Source organism: Taudactylus pleione, unplaced genomic scaffold (assembly GCF_031769625.1).
Source record: "Taudactylus pleione unplaced genomic scaffold, aTauple2 ptg003137l, whole genome shotgun sequence".
Taxonomy (NCBI): domain Eukaryota; kingdom Metazoa; phylum Chordata; class Amphibia; order Anura; family Myobatrachidae; genus Taudactylus; species Taudactylus pleione.
The window spans coordinates 3955108-3972773 of record NW_028287496.1 but is presented as its reverse complement, the minus strand read 5'-3'; the positions used below and the strand labels follow the sequence as shown (position 1 = coordinate 3972773).

The following is a 17666-nucleotide window of genomic DNA, read 5'->3' as shown; positions in this document are numbered from 1 at the left end:
TGAGGAGGTTGCAATGGCGATGCTACAAAATCTAATGCTGGAATTTGATTTCTTAGTAGTGACTTTGAAACTCGGTGTGATTAAGCTAGCAATGGAGATCGTGAAGGATAAACTATTGCAGTTCTAGGAGTACATAATGGTTTAGACAAATGCTGAGAGTTCTGCTTTATTCACAAAGGACAGTAAGCCCAAAAGACCCAAGTACAAGTGTTTCATATGTCACAAGGTAGGACATAAGGCCACTGAATGCAGTCTGAGAGACTCAAGTGGCAGGTAGAAGATTTGTGATAAAAGGAACTGGCACTGGTTCTTTTCTCCACTCTGAACACTGCTTGATACATCTTCCCCTTAGGGCAGAGATGCACTGGACTGGAGCACGAAGCAAGCATCAATATTGCTGTAGCCACTCATGAGTTAAAGTGGTTCTGTAACATTTATTCCACCCTTTGCAATTTAGGCCATTCCCCAGGTGGGTTAGGTATGGTTGGTTGACTGTGGTGCTGACAGTCAAAATGTTGGCAGTGTAATGTCAATGGGAGAATGCTGATGCAATAAGAATGTTCAATCCCCCGAGCAAGGCCATGGATTGGCCGATACATTTACTCACTTGCAGTCTTCAGCACACTGGGTCTGGCCGTAGCAACCAGCACACTGGCGTCTGGCCGCTTATTATAGCCCTTGCCACCAGCACCTCGAGCTGCAGGCTCTGCAGAATCAGCACTGTGCAGCCTAAGGCAACTGCTTACTGTGCATCTTATGGCATCTCCCAGGACCACTGCTCCTGGCTACAGACACTGCAGCCTAGTGTTTCTATACCGGGAATATTCACATATGCCGGCCACAATATGCCATGTAAGAGGTCTGCCAGCAGCAGTCCAGTCTGTTACCCCATAACAGGCAGTCCAGGTCTGGATAGCACATCAGTTCACACCGTTATGTGAGTTATTCCAAACACATCCTTAATTAGACAACTGCAGCTTGGGCTAAAACATACAAAAGACACAACTGACTTTTACACAGCTTAAAGAAGATCCAAGTCACGACCTCCTAGGACAACTATTCCCAGGATGCCAGCAACACTTGTGTTTCTGGAGAGAGCTACAATAGAAAAGTGTTGAGGTCTAAAAATAGTAGAGAATATGAGAACAAAGATCTAGCTACTGTATCTTTCTAAAGAGGAATGGCATCCAACACCAACTAACAATTGCCTACACACCTGAGCAAAATGGCGTGAGTGAAAGGGCAAACAGAATAATCATTGAGAATGCACTAGCTATGTTTAGTTATGCAGGTCTGGATAAAAGTCTGGGCAGAGGCAAGCCTAACTGCAGTGTACCTCAGGAATCGAGCACCTACTGTACAGTGGCAGTTAAAGGTAAAACATCATTGGAAGTGTGGTCCAGTATAAAGACAAGTGTTACTCAATGGGGAAGTGATGACTGGTCAGTTCGTGGTTGTTCCCATGCCCTGACCAATCAGCAAGTCCCCATTCACTGTGGGACCCCCTGCTATAGCATCACCCCCCCCCCAGGCAGGTTCAGCCTACTGCTGGCTATTATACAATAGGGGGAGCCCCACAACATTTTTCTGACTACTTGCCAATACCAGTTTAGACTCAGAGATCTGTGGCTGACTGTAGATTTGGGGGGGACCAATCAATACCAAAGCCATTTATTAACATTTTAAGCCAATAAAGCCTGAACAGATCATAGGGTCTCATTCAGACCCGGTCCGATGTGCTTGCAACCGGGTCGATGGGGAGCCCTGCGCATGCAAGGCGGCTGCACTGCGCTTGTGCAAGCCCTGGAGCGAGTGAGAAACTCTCTCGCTCCGGAGCTCTCTACAAAAGGGGCGGCTGTCGATGTTGATCGACAGCTCGCCCCGTTTTATAGGCGGGCTGGGGGGTGGTTTCCAAAACAGCCTACCATTTTGTGGGCGGCCGCACTGACATCATCAGTGATGTCAGTGGGGAGCTTCCTTGTTCTATTGTATTGCCTATCTCTGTAAGGGTACATAAACAGGCACTCTGAATCTGTTAGCTAGTCATCATTTTCTTGCTATTGATGGAGGCTTCACCTTTGATGCCGGAAATCTGGATCCAGAGCGCATGCATATGTATTCCACTGTACCTAGTGATTGTATAATTTGTTTGCGCTAATTGTATTTAGATCACAGTGTATAACTATATGCTTTTTGGTGAATAATATCTTTTTGTGCTTTGGAACCACAATCAAAGTCTGGAAAGCAATTATTTCTTGTGCGACTTAAAACGCTAGATAGCGACATTTAGGGTGTATAGATCATTAGGAATTCATAGTTGGGGGCTCGTATAGTGAGATCACGCTACCATTTCACATGGTAACACATGGTTATCGATCTCTCAGCAAAGGGTGGAGGCTTCATATGCAGGAAAGAACGCATTGTGCCTTCGAAAACCTGCTATCACTTGATGCTGATAGACCGCTATCCGTTATTGTGTGAGTTCAAGGAGCGCTGATTAGAATCCAGGGACAAGGAAGGAAAAAGTTTGTTTTCCTTTGTTGATAAAGTTTTCTGTTAAAAGGGGAAGTCACACAATAGCGTATGCATATTTCCTGTATTGCTGCCACGTGTTCAATGGTCATTGTATGTATAGTGTGATTGCTTGTTAAAACTCCTCGTGTATACACACGGATCATAACATAGCGGTGAAGTGGGTTATAGCGGGAAGGAGCGAGTGGCTGAAGCTTGGTTTAATATGGCTGCATGTAGAATAATTTACAATAGGTGGTTAGTCTGCTCCTCGTTGTGTAAGCTGACTGTAATGCCAGGCCGGTCTGCTGTGTATAATGGGAGGGAGTGAACGTAGCTCTTTGAAAATCGTTCACTAATTGAAATTCTCTAGAAATTGCTAAGCGTTTTCCCAGATGGGTGCAAGGCAATCTCTAGTAATGGTCGATGATGTGCTGCAGATGGAAGGGCCATTAGGATCGGCCAGGTATTTATGTTTAAAAAGTATGGTGCGTACGCTACAGCGTACTGCGACATATGGGTCAAAATGACCAAGAAAAGTAGAACACCTTTTCCTAAAATTGGTAGCTTTGATTCAGAGGTTCTGAATAATCTCAGAGACAGTATATGTTTAGTGAAGTCTCTGAAGAAAAGGGTAAAGTTTAACGATTGCTTGAAGTTGTGGCAGCACGAGGGGGACATGTGGCTTAGCGGTGTGCACACGACACAAGGGAGTGCGCACGCACAGCAAGGTAGCGTTGCGGAAGGTAATGTCAGTAGTTCAAGCACACCACCACTGCCCTAAGCGGATGGGGGTGTAGGTACAGTCGATCTAAAACTCATAAAAGTGTAACAAGTAATTTGTACCCTCTTCTAAGTAACTATAAGGAACATGCTCATGATGCAGATGATGAACCTGTTGTGAGGCCCGCTCTCTCCCATGTTGCACAAATGTTAAATGTACCACCACAGCAAGCACAGGTATCTGCCCCGCTAGTACCAGAAATGGAGGTAGCCCCACCAGTACAGGAGTATTAACACCGGCTTTAACAGTAGCGGAGATTACTAATACCATATGTAGTAGCAATAGGCTGAACCCTCAACTCAACCTCAACCAGGCCAAAGGTAGCATTATGGCAGGCATCCATCCCATCCGGACAATAACTGTTCCCAATGGGAATCCGGACGCACATGGTATAGTGGCCACAAGGGATGTAACGATGCATTGTCCATGGACAAGAGCAGAACTACGTTCTATAATGACAGATTTCCCCATCCCTAGGAAAGAACTAGCAAAGTGCCAGAGATTTGTAAAGGATTTAGGTAATGCTCATGAGCCAACCAATAAAGATTGGCGATTGGTATTACGGGCATGTCTTCCACACAATACTGATGTGAAAAAGTTTATCACGGCTTGTGTATTGGATGGAGATAATTCCATAACTGATACAGGTAATCAGGACAATATAACCCACATTGTCACCCAATTGGCTGTATTTTCCCATTAATTGTTAACTAGAGTAAAATCTTCACGATTAAGCAGAAAGAGAGTGAGTCTGCAGCAGATTATTTTACCAGAGCGCTGCAGACTATTACCCAATACACAGGTATAGAGGCTATAAAAGACAACACCCATCACAGGGAAGTTACAATCACAATGCTTATGGATGGTCTTAAGGACAGCCTAAAAGCCAGGGTTCAGACCTCACTTCCTGGGTGGAGAGGAGTTACAGTAGACACACTCAGGGAATCTACAATTGAAAATGATAAAAACATCTTTAGGAAGAGAGAAATGCAGAGCCAGAAACTAATGGCTGTTAGTATCCAAGCTCTGGAAGGAATGCAAATAACACCGCAGCACTCTTACCACACACAGCCACAATACACTCATCCCATACATACTCCAAATCCTTATCCCTATACACAACCACAATCTTTCCTCATTCCCCAACCCACACAACAACAACCTTTTACAACATGTCAACTACGAAGGTGTTATAGATGTAACCAGGGCATATAAGTAAGTTCTGTAGGGCTAGGAAATGGTAAACGCCAAACCAGGGAACACCGACATACCCACAACAGAAGGGACAATTCCAGCCATCACCTTCTCATATCGCAGCAGTGAATGCTTTGCTGGAAGAAGATAGTCAGCTCTCTGGGTCAGGTCACACCTGTAGTCTACAGTCAGTCAGGTTAACTGGGGATGTTAAAGAAGAACCTGTAATGTTAATTGATGTAGCTGGTTCTAAACATTCTTTTCTGGTAGACACAGGAGCGACCAGATCAGTGATAAAATCTCCATCTAATTTACAGGTGACCAGCAAAACAGTACCAGCAATGGGTGTAACGGATAAAGTGCAACATTATCCTTTAAAAAAATCTGCAGACGTTACTATCGGTCCATTGCATACCAGGCACACCTTTCTCCTGGCAGCAGTGGCCCCTACTAACCTACTGGGAAGGGATTTGTTATGTAAAATGGGATGTGTCATTTATTGTACCCCTGATGGAATATTTCTAGATATCCCAGAGAGAGTTGCGCACGAGGTGAGGGATATACTGGACACTCCCCAAAGGTTAATGTTTCACTCTACTATTTCAGATAAAAATCCATCTCAAGTAAAACAAATGTTATCTCAGATACCAGGGTCCCTCTGGACCAAAGATGGACAGGACACTGGATTGATGGCAAACGTAGCTCCCGTAATGGTAAATCTAAAAAGCGGTAGGCAAGCTCCAAAAATTCCCCAGTACCCGTTAAAACAGGAGGTAGAGATAGGGGTTTATCCCATAATCGAGCGGTTATTTGCAACAGGGAATTTTAGTATGTACAGCGAGTATAGCCAACAGTCCCATCTTTCCTGTGAAGAAGAGTGGTGGGAGGGGTTATAGGCTGGTACAGGACCTTAGAGGGGTTAATAAGGTAATAGAGAGCCAATTCCCCGTAGTGCCGAATCCAGCTGCCATCCTCATGCAGATCCCACTAAATGCAACCCATTTTACTGTCATTGACCTCTGTTCTGCTTTCTTCTCTGTCCCTCTTCATCCTGACTGTCAGTACCTATTTGCATTTACGTACAGATGGACACGGTTGCTCCAGGGCTTCATAGACAGTCCCAGTATCTTCTCCCAGGCCTTACAAGACTGTTTACAATCTTTTCAACCTGCCAATGGATCTGTACTAATACAATATGTAGATGATTTATTGTTGTGTTCTGATTCATGTTGTCATGTTTAAATGATACCAAACTACTGTTGCCTCATCTCTTACAGAATGGACACAAGGTTGCTAAGGACAAATTAAAGTCATGCCAGTCCAGGCTTAAATACTTGGGACACTGCCTAACCCAGGAGTTACGACATCTGGCCACTGACAGAATCCAGGCCATACAGACCATGACACTGCCGCAGAACCAACAGCAAATCTGTACCTTCTTGGGAATGTGTGGATACTGCAGAATGTGGATCCCAGGTTTTTCTATTTTGGCCTTGCCATTACAGGACTTAGGGCCTCATTCAGAGGCGGTCGTTAGATGCAAGCGGTTGCTCAGAATCAGGACGGCCGCTTGCATCCTGAAAGGCCACCTCCTTGTCTATCATTAAGCTGTGGGTTACCACCCACAGCTCTAACAACCGACATGAGTGATGGTCGCAATAGTCAAGACCATCACGACCATCGGGGCTTAGGACGAGACCCTAGGGTAGGGTCTGGGCACTCGTAAGCCCCAGGGAGCTTCCTGCTCTGTTTGAGCAGGAAGTTCCCCACTGACATCAGCAATGATGTCAGTGGGGCCGCCCCCAAACGGCAAGCGTTCTGACTGGAATGCCTCCGTTTGGCCAGGCACGCCCCCGGCCCACCCAGCAAACAGGGCGAGCTGTCACTCAAAATCGATAGCTCGCCCCATTTGCTACGAGACCCCTAATGACAGAGTCCCCATCGTTAGCTGGGTCTCACACATGTTCACGACGGTGCCGGCTCCGTCATGCTCATGCGCTGTGGGGCAACATCGAGTCGGTCGCGAGCGCTAAGCCCTCACGACCGACTCTGAATAAGCTCCTGGGAGTTGTCATAGACAGAGTGACACTGTAGAGTTATGTACAGGTTATGCTGTTGTAAATGACAAAGACATCATAAAAGCCAAACCTCTAGGTTCACCTCACTGGGCCCAAGTGGCGGAGCTGGTGGCACTAAGAAGAGCGTGTGAATTAGCAAAAGGCAAATCCGCTAATATCTACAGTGACTCTAGGTACGCCTTCGTGGAGGTACATGATTTTGGTGCTCTATGGCGTCTGAGAAATTTTATGACAGCAGCAGGCACACCAGTCACACATTCCAGACAAATAAAAGGACTACTGACAGCGATCCCGTTGCCTAAGGAAGTGGCCGTCATTAAGTGTAAAGCCCATACATGTGAAGATGATCCGGTGTCACTGGGCAATAACAGGGCAGACAAAGCTGCTAAATGGGCAGCAGGGTTAAAAGTGAACATGCCAATTAACCAAATGATGTTTCAAATGACTGATATGCAGAAATTAATTGAGATGCAAAATTTGTGTTCCAGGCAGACTGGAGATCTAAGGGATGTGCAAGAGTCCTCTGGACTCTGGAGAGATGGACAAGGTAAGCCGGTGGCACCCAATGCTTACTACCCGAGCTTGGCTGAGGCAGCGCATGGTCTGACTCACCTGGGAAAGCAGGGTATGTGCAAGTTGGTCAGGGCGTATTGGTGTGCACCAGGTTTTTCTTCCCAAGCCGAAAAGAGGGCAATGTCCTGTTTGACCTGCTTGAGGAAGAACGTTGGAAAAACAATATCAACCGAGCCATCCCACGTTCCCCCGACAGATGGACCTTTTCAGGTAATACAAATTGATTTCATCCACATACCACCCTGCAGGAATCTCAAGTATGTATTAGTTTGTACAGATGTATTTTCTAACTGGGTAGAGGCATACCCAGCTGCCACTAATACTGCTGTGTTCACTGCTAAAAAGATTGTACAGGAATTTGTATGCAGATACGGTATCCCTAGAATTATTGAAAGTGATAGGGGTACTCATATCACAGGTGATGTCTTCCAGAACATGTGTAAGTTGATGGGTATTAATAGTAGATTTCACACCCCCTACCGACCGCAAGCCAGTGCCAAGGTGGACAGGATGAACGGTACTATTAAAAAAATAAAAAGTAAGATCAGGGCAGAAACTGGACTGGGGTGGCCAGAAGCACTACCACTTGTCCTTCATAGTATCAGGACAACTCCTAGACCTCCCCTCAATCTGTCCCCCTTTGAAATACTGTTTGGTAGACAACATCGTTTGATTGTAAGCCCGCAGGAAGATTTGAAAAGTAACAACAAGGTTACTGTAAGGTATCTTATAACAGTGAGAAACTGAAATTGTTGTCACATGATATGCCAGAAACAAACTGATATGATGCTGAACCTGGAGAATTTGTTATGATCAGAAATTTCCTGCGTTCAGGTTGTTTGACAGATCGGTGGGAAGGTCCGTATCAGGTGTTGCTGACAAGTACAACATCCTTGAAAGTGGCAGAGAGAGATACCTGGGTCCTTTCCACTCACTGTAAGAAAGTCAACCAACAGGTGGAGAGACAAGGCGGAATTGAGGCAGATAACATACACCTGTCAATTGCAAGACTGTTCCGGGAGGGTTAAAGGTTGCAGTGAGATACCTGAGCTAAAGAAATTTGTAAATCATTGTTTTCAGCAATGGAGTGGTCTGCTGTGGTTATCTTTGTGTTTTGGAGAGGGGAGCTGAGGGTGATATCGATGGAGTGGAGTTGGGAGAAGGAGCAATACAGTCACAAGGGTGGTATCTGAGCAAACCCAGTACAGTAATCAGATCTGTTATTTTGGAAACTCAGAGACAGTGTGAAGGTCTATCGTCTGAGGATTATTGTATATGTGAGTTTTGTGGGTCCCTAGTCGATGAGAGGTGCATCCAACGGTGCCAACCTAAGTATAACCCATATTGGGGTGAGTATCCTTTAGAGGATTATCATACCATGGTGGGTAAAGTTTTAAATCAAACTGACTGTTGGGTGTGCTCTCATGTTCCTCAAGGATAGCATAATGTAGGGGTAGTGCCATTCGTATTGAATGTCTCTGAGGTTTTAGAATCACAAAGAGGGGATGCACTGGATGGAAAATTTCTTAAGTCCAAACCACCTCATTTTAAACTCCACCAGTACCAAGTGGATAGATCACTTTTATGTTTGAACATCACCAACTTCAATAAACCAGGAAGTTGGGAGGTGACGGGGAATAACCAGACGATGACCTTCTCACTAAGAGCTGATAATGAACCTATACATTTTTAACTTTTATGCACAATTAGGTTAAATGGGAGACACTTCCGTTATTGGTACACACTAAGTAACATCAAAGAAATGATTGGTAGGGTACCAGAAGGATATTGTACCAAGATATTACAACCAGAAACTTGCATGAGTCAAATGGGAGAACCTGAAATAGGATCACTTGCTATGGAAATGTGTGGGTTACTGATGTTTACTATTCCTTATGTTCTCCCCGATGATGTATATTTTATATGTGGTAGAAAAGCGTACAAGTGGCTCTCTCCGAGTTCTGAAGGTTTCTGTTACCTGGGAAGAGTAGTTCCAGAAGTTATGACCCTTACACATGGTGAAATGCTGGGTATTCATAAAAACACACCATCACCATATCTTCACACACAGTATGAACACCGTGACAAGAGAAACATGATACCTGATGATGTACATAAAGCCACACAATTGATTAGTGAAACAACTGGCTTTCAAGTTTTGGTAGCATTGGATCCCACCAGGATCGCTCGGGGTATTCTAAATTTCAGATATGTTGAAGATCTTGCTAAATTAATAGATAATATCACTGAGATGTATGATGACACGTTAAGGTATACAGGGAAGAAGTTTCAAGCTTATAAGAAAGAACTTGTACAACATAGTCTAGTGTTAAATTATTTAACAGCTGTCACTGGAGGGTATTGTGCAACTTTGGCCACCCATTTGGTGTAAAGTGTTGTACCTACATCACAAACGATACTAGTGACCCCAAGGAGGCGATAGACCGGAAGATGGACGAAATTCTGCAGTTAAAATGGGAATTTCGGAAGAACCATAATGCTTCAGTCGCTGAAGTAGAGGAAAAGGTGGAAGAATGGGTTTCTTGGTTGAACCCAGTGAAATGGTTCTCCGGTCTAGGAGAGTGGGTAAAGGAAACGATTGCTAGTATAGGTAAACTCCTGATCCTCATATTGGTTGTCATCTTAGTAATTGGCATATGTGTCAGGTGTGTTCCTGCTGTGTTGAAATGTGGAAAATATAACGCTAAAGTTAATCAAAGGAATGAAATTATGATGGTGGTCAGTAGTATCAGTACGAATACCAAGGTAAATGAAAAACTGCATTACAACCCTGATCTAGAATGTACCATCAGATGATGTATAAATTTAGCCATGCATGAAATGTGTTATTAAATGTTATTTTAAACACCTTAAATAATGTAAGTGCCTATCCTCTTCAAGACTTCCTTTATAGGTTAGGTGCATCCCCACATCTTTCCCATGATCTCCCAAGATCTGCAGTGTGCGTATAAGGGTAGTTTTATGTCCCTCCCAGAGACACATTATTGATGGTTTAAAAACCACCTTGTGCCATCCCATAATATAATATTAAATAATATGTCACAGTGTAAGTCTAAATTTAATTTTTAAAATCAGAGTGATAGCATGTTGTTGGCTATCAAAGGGTTGACTGTCGAAGTCGAATGATTGGCTGAGACAGAATCTGTTAAAATTAAAATCTGCACGACGCCATTTTGCGAATGGCAACAAGACGCCATTTTGCAAATGGCCGCCCAGCGCCATTTTAGCGAATCTCACACAATATCAGTACATACGGCGATGTTATTATTTAGCATCATGCGATTCCCACGCAATAGAACACTATTAAAAGTCCTCATTATATAAATACATACATTTACTAAAATATATAATATGAACAACCCTGCAAAACACATGTCACGGTGCACTCCACAAACACGTAGATGCTCAATGCTAACTAGCATCTTTTCCGAATATCCGTACACTTACATATTGCACAGTTACATAGAAAGGTTCTCTAGCATTAAGGTTAATATTCAAGGTTATATTAATTATTAATTATGTTATGAAGTGACTGTATTTGATATCTAGGGTTTAGTACATGATAAACAGACCATGTTTGGTGCCATTCTGAACCACTGTTTATTTGCAGATTTCCGGTTCCATTGGCGAGGAAATCGCAACATGTGTCTGCAAATTATGGATCATAGAGAGATAGGCATTGTAATGTACTCTGTAAATGTAATGCAGCCAGTTTAGACTTGTTCTTCAGCGGGAAAATGGACGCAAAGAGTTGTTGGAGGCTGAACTATTACAATTATTATTATTATTATTATTATTATTATTATTATTATTATCCATTATTTATATGGCACCACAAGTGTTCTGCAGCGCCTTACAAAGTACATAAACAAATAATTTGACAACTGACTTACAGTAAAAAAATAGGACAAGGACATGGATAATATACATTGATACATAAGTGACCATAACACCTAAATATGCAACAGAGCGTAAGCAACCAAGTGTTAGGTGCCCTGGTGGGGGGTAAGAAGTAGGTGAAAGTAAAGTAAGGAGAAGCACAAGAGGGTAGAGGCCCTGCTCATAAGAGCTTACATTCTAAAGGGGAGGGGCAGACAAACAGGGGTGACACAGATGGGGTAAACGGAGGAAGGAGCATGTTGCAGCAAGTTAGGATGGGAGCTGGAAGGCTTTGATGAAGTAATGGGTCTTGAGAGCCCTTTGAAGGATTGTAAAGAGGAGGAGAGTCTGATAGGGAGAGGGAGAGAGTTCCAAAGGTCGGGAGCAGCACGGGCAAAATCTTGGAGGCGGAAGTGGGAGGAAGTAATCAGTTGGCATGAGAGGCGGCGTGCATTGGTTGAGCGAAGGGGTGGCCAGGAGAGTGGAGGGAGATGAGGTCAGAGATGTAAATGGGAGAAGAATGGGTGAGGGTTTTGTAAGCAAGTGTGAGAACCTTGAATTGGGTTCTAAAAGGGAAGGGGAGCCAGTGTAGGGCTTGTAGGAGAGGGGAGGCAGATGTAGAGTGTTTGGAGAGGAAGATGAGTTGAGCAGCAGCATTGAGGACAGACTGGAGAGGAGAGAGATGGGAGATGGGGAGGCCCGATAGGAGAAGGTTACAGTAGTCCAATCTGGATATGACCAGTGAGTGTATGAGGGTTTTGGTGGCATCCTGGGTGAGAAAGTGTCTAATCTTGGAAATATTTTTGAGATGGAAGCGACAGGACTGTGAGAGGCTCTGGATATGTGGTTTGTAGGAGAGGGAGGAGTCCAGGATAACTCCAAGACAGTGCACTTTGGGGCTAGAAGAGATAGTTGTGCCATCAATTGTTAAAGAAATAGTAGAGGTTATGTTGGAGGGTGGAAAAATGATCAGCTCAGTCTTAGACATATTATGTTTAAGAAATCGCTGGGACAAATAGCAGAGAGACAGTTGGAGATACGAGTGAGGAGAGAGGGGGAGAGGTCAGGGGAGGAAAGGTAGATCTGAGTATCGTCAGCATAGAGATGATAATGGAGGTCAAAAGAGCTGATGAGTTCACCTAGAGAGGACGTATAGAGGGAGAATAGTAAAGGTCCAAGAATGGAACCTTGGGGAACACCTACTGTTGAGGCTGTGGTGGGGAAGAGGAGTCATGAGAAGAGACAGAGAAGGACCAGTCTGAGAGGTAGGACGACAGCCAGGAGAAGCAGTGTCATGTAAACCAAGGGAGTGAAGGATTTGCAGCAGGAGAGGGTGGTCAACAGTGTCGAAGGCAGCAGAGAGGTCAAGGAGAATGAGTAGAGCGTAATGGCCCTTGGATTTGGCAGCAAGGAGGTCATTGCTGACTTTTGTGAACTCAGTTTTAGTGGAGTGGAGAGAATGGAAGCCAGACTGAAAAGGATCAAGGAGGGAGTTGGAGGAAAGAAAGGTGGTAAGGCATTTGTAAACAACAAACTCAAGGAGCTTGGAGGCAAAAGGGAGCAGAGAGATGGGACGGTAGTTGGAGAGTGTGTTGGGATCAAGGGTAGGTTTTTTAAGAATGGGGAAACTATCACATGTTTGAATGCAGAAGGGACAGTGCCAGATGAGAGGGAAAGATTAAGGAGATGGGCAAGATGGGAACAGGCACAAGGAGAGAGGTAGCGGAGGAGACGTGAAGAGATATGGTCAAGGGGGAGGTAGAAAGGGGGGGAAGGCTGGATGAGAGCCATGACTTCCTCTCCAGATACAGGGGAGAAGGCTGTCAGAGTTGGTGAAATAGATGGAGATGGGTGATCAGGGAAAGAAGGAGGTGTAGAGCAGGGGGACTGGTGGGATGTGATGTCCTGACATATGGAATCGATTTTGGATGTAAAGTAGGTAGCAAAGTCAATGGCAGTGAGTGAGGAGGGGAGGCGGGGAGGGGGTGGACAGAGGAGGGAGTTGAAGGTGGTGAAGAGATGCTGGGAATTTGAGGACTGGGAGGAAAGGAGGTTCTTGAAATAGGACTGTTTAGATAGGGAAAGGGCAACACTGTAGGATGAGAGCATAAATTTGAAGTGGAGAAAATCTGACTTGGAGCGTGATCTTCTCCACTGTCGCTCAGCGGTTCATGAACACTTTTGCAGATATCTGGTGCATTTGGAATGTCAGGGTTGTAGTGTGGATCTGCGAGGGTGAGTAGTGATTGCCGGTGCAACAGAGTCCAGAGCAGAAGTAAGGGAGGCATTGTATAGGGAAGCAGCTTGCTCAGGGCAGGAGAGAGAGAGGATAGGGGAGAGAAGCGAGTCAAGCAGGGAAGATAAAGAAACGGCATTGATAGCCTCAATGTTAGTGATGGTGGCCTTCGTAGGTAGAGGAGAGGAGGGAGAGAGAGATAGGTTAAAAGAGAGAAGGTGATGATCAGAGAGGGGGAATGGGGAGTTGGAATAATTAGAAATATTACACCGGTGAGTGAAGACTAAATCAAGTGAGTGCCCACTTACATGTGAGTGTGAGGAGGTCCATTGTGAGAGACCAAATGAAGATGTGAGGGTAAGGAGTTTGGAGGCAGAGAATACAAACTGACCTAAGAACGGTATCGTAACAGGAGAACCAGGAAGAAGAACCAATGGGATTATGCCAACTTGTTCTATTGTATTGCCTATCTCTGTAAGGGTACATAAACAGGCACTCTGAATCTGTTAGCTAGTCATCATTTTCTTGCTATTGACGGAGGCTTCACCTTTGATGCCGGAAATCTGGATCCAGAGCGTATGCGTATGTATTTGACTGTACCGAGCGATTGTATAATTTGTTTGCGCTAATTGTATTTAGATTACAGCGTGTAACTATATGCTTTTTGTTGAATAATATCTTTTTGAGCTTTGGAACCACAATCAAAGTCTGGAAAGCAATTATTTCTTGTGCGACTTACAACGCTAAATAGCTACATTTAGGGTGTATAGAGCATTAGGAATTCATAATGCCAAAACCGACACTTAGTTATTTTTACCCCTTAGTTTTTCACAAGAAAGCTTCAATCAAAAACAAGCTAGATGTTGCAACACCACAAAAACTGGTGATTCTAGACATGCCGACAGCTGGTAGCGTGACTACAGATGCAGGTGATCAATTGCAGAGCAGGAGCTCTATTAGAAGTAACAAAGGAAAACCACCTAAAAGATACAGAAAATAATTGCTAACTTTCTCTACTGTGAACCTCAAACTATACAAGAAGAAAGAAGAAAAGTTAAGCAGTGACTGGGAAGACTAGAAATCAGCCATAGATAAAGAGCCTACAACTTTGAACGACAATCACACATGGAACATTGGGACAGGTCAAAAGACTGCAAAACAAGTGGGTCTATTGTAAGATGGAAGTCTTGCTCATTACAAAGCCCATCTTGTTGCCAAGGGTTACACACAGAAATCAGACATTGACTACAGAGAGATATTCTCTCCTGTTGCAAGATACAGTAAGTTACATATGGTCATTGCTATATCTACTGTGTATGATTTGCTACTGTAGCAAGTGGACTGTGATTCTGATTACCTAAACTGTGAGCTAGCTGAGGAAATTTAAATGGAGCCACCGTATCACTACAATGTAACCACTGCTGGTACATAAAACTTGATAGTGGATTGCTAGAAATTGACTTTGGAGGTTCTAAAACTCATCACTGCTTATGCTACAAGTGGAAAGAGAAAAGATTGTTCATCACATTTGTGTGTGTAGGTGATATATTGGGTATGGGATCCCGACATCAGGATACTGACCATCGGCATCCCCACCTCCGGGATGCCAACTACATCCCGAAGGCAGGTTCAGACAAAAAGACCTTGGGCTGGCACACCATTTTCTGGGTCTGAGGATCATGCAAAACTTGAATGCTGGAACTGATACATTGGAGCAATGCTTATCAAATTTTGAATGGCAGATGCCAAACCTGTCAGTACACCAAATGACAACAGTACAAAAACAAACCTATGGATGGTATTCAATTAGCCGCGGGGTTTACCCATGGATAATTGCCACATCAGAGCTATTTAATTAGCGGGGATTACCCCACGTGCAAGTCCCCACAGTCGGACTGAACTGCACAGCTCATGGAGCTGCGAGGCAAAGTCTGTGGAAAAAACACCAAATCGGGCTCGCACGCGGGGAAAAAGGCCCAATGATTCCACAGTTTACACGGAATTAGTGTGTTTCCGCACGTGAGTCATGATTTTTTCGGTGCGGGAAAAAGGCTATTTAATTGAATAGACTTTCCCTGTGCCGCAGGGATTTTAGCTGGCAATTGGGTAAATAGCCGATAAGCCTGGTTACATTTCCTGCCATGACCTCCATCGCACACCACTGACACCTATCAGCACCAATTTGTGGTGCATTTTAGGAAGCATATTTGGGATGTAGGGGCATTTGGGGCATGTTTTAGCAAGTGAGGGCATGTGAGGCTGTTAAGAGCAAATAGAACGTTTGATGTGGTGGATTTCTGGAGCAGGTGAGTGGCATGTTGGGGCATTTTGGGGTGAGTTATATGGGCGTGCAGGTCATTAGGGCTATTGTTTGAATGTGACTGTCCTTACATGCAAAGCCCACAGGACAACGGATATTTCATTATGAGATGAGCCACAGTCACTATATCCTTAGGGAACAATGACAATCTCAGGCATATACGGTCACAATGTTCCACTGCGCACGTCCCTGGGAATTGCCACCATCTCACATTTTCCTGTGCACATCCATGGGGTGCGAGGTAAAATGTTCTTAGAAGGTTACTGCAAAGGGTCGGAGCTGTAGAACCTCATGGCCATTGGTACTAATTAATTTGACACCTAAATGTCTAGCACAGGGTGAAATTCTATCTTTCTCTGTTATTAGACAAATATGATCAGGTGGAAGTAAAGCAAAAAAAAAATCTAAGTATACAGCACAGACATAAATTGCAGAAGAGCAAATAAGAGATAACGTGGGAGGAGTCAGTACTGCGCATATAGAAACCACAGTTCGCAGATACTCACTTAACCGGTTGCAGCATCCAAATCCAACTTTCTGGAAAATACGTCCGAACTCCAGAGCTCTCTCCACTGTCACTGTCACTGTCACTGTCCTCATGTACGGAATCAGCCACCGCAATAAATGTCTCCATAGAGGTCGACATAGCGGACGTCATACGAGCAGGGGGTGCTGAAACCCATTTACAAGGAAAAAGAGCAGGTAATATCAGCGTAGAATAATAACAGTATATAGAATGTAGTGTGTGGGGGATATATCAGGAAAGTCAGTATATAGAATGTAGTGTGTGGGGGATATATCAGGACAGTCAGTATATAGAATGTAGTGTGTGGGGGATATATCAAGACAGTCAGTATATAGTATGTAGTGTGTGGGGGATATATCAGGACAGTCAGTATATAGAATGTAGTGTGTGGGGATATATCAGGACAGTCAGTATATAGAATGTAGTGTGTGGGGGATATATCAGGATAGTCAGTATATAGAATATGGTGTGTGGAGGATATATCAGGACAGTCAGTATATAGAATGTAGTGTGTGGGGATATATCAGGACAGTCAGTATATATAGAATGTAGTGTGTGGGGATATATCAGGACAGTCAGTATATAGAATGTAGTGTGTGGGGGATATATCAGGATAGACAGTATATAGAATATGGTGTGTGGAGGATATATCAGGACAGTCAGTATATAGAATGTAGTGTGTGGGGATATATCAGGACAGTCAGTATATAGAATGTAGTGTAAGGAGGATATATCAGGACAGTCAGTATACAGAATGTAGTGTAAGGAGGATATATCAGGACAGTCAATATATAGAATGTAGTGTGTGGGGGATATATCAGGACAGTCAGTATAGAGAATGTAGTGTGTGAGGGATATATCAGGACAGTCAGTATATGGAATGTAGTGTGTGGGGGATATGTCAGGACAGTCAGTATATAGAATGTAGTGTGTGGGGATATATCAGGACAGTCAGTATATAGAATGTAGTGTAAGGAGGATATATCAGGACAGTCAGTATACAGAATGTAGTGTAAGGAGGATATATCAGGACAGTCAGTATATAGAATGTAGTGTGTGGGGGATATATCAGGACAGTCAGTATATAGAATGTAGTGTGTGAGGGATATATCAGGACAGTCAGTATATGGAATGTAGTGTGTGGGGGATATGTCAGGACAGTCAGTATATAGAATGTAGTGTGTGGGGGATATATCAGGACAGTCAGTATATAGAATGTAGTGTGTGGGGGATATATCAGGACAGTCAGTATATAGAATGTAGTGTGTGAGGGATATATCAGGACAGTCAGTATATAGAATGTAGTATGTGATGGATATATCAGGACAGTTAGTATATGGAATGTAGTGTGTGGGGGATATGTCAGGACAGTCAGTATATAGAATGTAGTGTGTGGGGCATATATCAGGACAGTCAGTATATAGAATGTAGTGTGTGGGGGATATATCAGGACAGTCAGTATATAGAATGTAGTGTGTTGGGGATATATCAGGACAGTCAGAATATAGAATGTAGTGTGTGTGAGGGATATATCAGGACACTTA

The 17666-nt window shown here is 43.9% G+C and overlaps 1 protein-coding gene across 1 annotated transcript in view; it reads right to left on the bottom strand.

The window, feature by feature from the left end:
- The window catches only part of LOC148430837 (alpha-2-macroglobulin-like protein 1), a 630872-nt gene that overhangs the window by 106955 nt on the left and 506251 nt on the right, over window positions 1–17666 (bottom strand). The window contains exon 22 of the mRNA XM_088466430.1: window positions 16103–16268. Within this exon, the coding sequence (XP_088322556.1) occupies window positions 16103–16268 (166 nt within the window). The remainder of the gene's footprint in view (window positions 1–16102; window positions 16269–17666) is intronic.